This window comes from Papilio polytes, unplaced genomic scaffold (assembly GCF_000836215.1).
Source record: "Papilio polytes unplaced genomic scaffold, Ppol_1.0 DF821289.1, whole genome shotgun sequence".
Taxonomy (NCBI): domain Eukaryota; kingdom Metazoa; phylum Arthropoda; class Insecta; order Lepidoptera; family Papilionidae; genus Papilio; species Papilio polytes.
The window spans coordinates 316254-316550 of record NW_013527915.1 but is presented as its reverse complement, the minus strand read 5'-3'; the positions used below and the strand labels follow the sequence as shown (position 1 = coordinate 316550).

The window sequence follows — 297 nt, the reverse complement described above, 5'->3', positions numbered from 1 at the left end:
CGGACAGCGGCTCGAGACCACTCCGTCATCATACATGTTGACACCAGTCACGATCACAGGCATTGCGATTTAATCCACTTGACAGATGTTCTTAGTTGATTTACTAAAATGGTTGACTGTGGTGCAGTTGATTTCGTAAATTTCGAAAGTATTTGATATATTTGTTCTTGTGTTCTTTAGAAAAAAATATAAAATACGTATAGGATTTTGTATAAAATATCTTACCTTATAACAACATGGCCGATAGCGTGACTGGCATCACGACGCACGACAAATGGCAGATGTAGCCGAGAATGA

At 38.7% G+C, this 297-nt stretch overlaps 1 protein-coding gene across 1 annotated transcript in view; it reads right to left on the bottom strand.

Moving 5' to 3' along the window:
* Positions 1-293, bottom strand: part of LOC106109074 (transmembrane protein 132B) — a gene marked incomplete at its 5' end in the record, with an annotated part of 16274 nt that extends 15981 nt beyond the window's left edge. The window contains one exon of the mRNA XM_013290474.1: positions 226-293. Coding sequence (XP_013145928.1) covers positions 226-293 — 68 coding nt within the window. The remainder of the gene's footprint in view (positions 1-225) is intronic.
* Between the last annotated feature and the right edge of the window lie 4 nt (positions 294-297).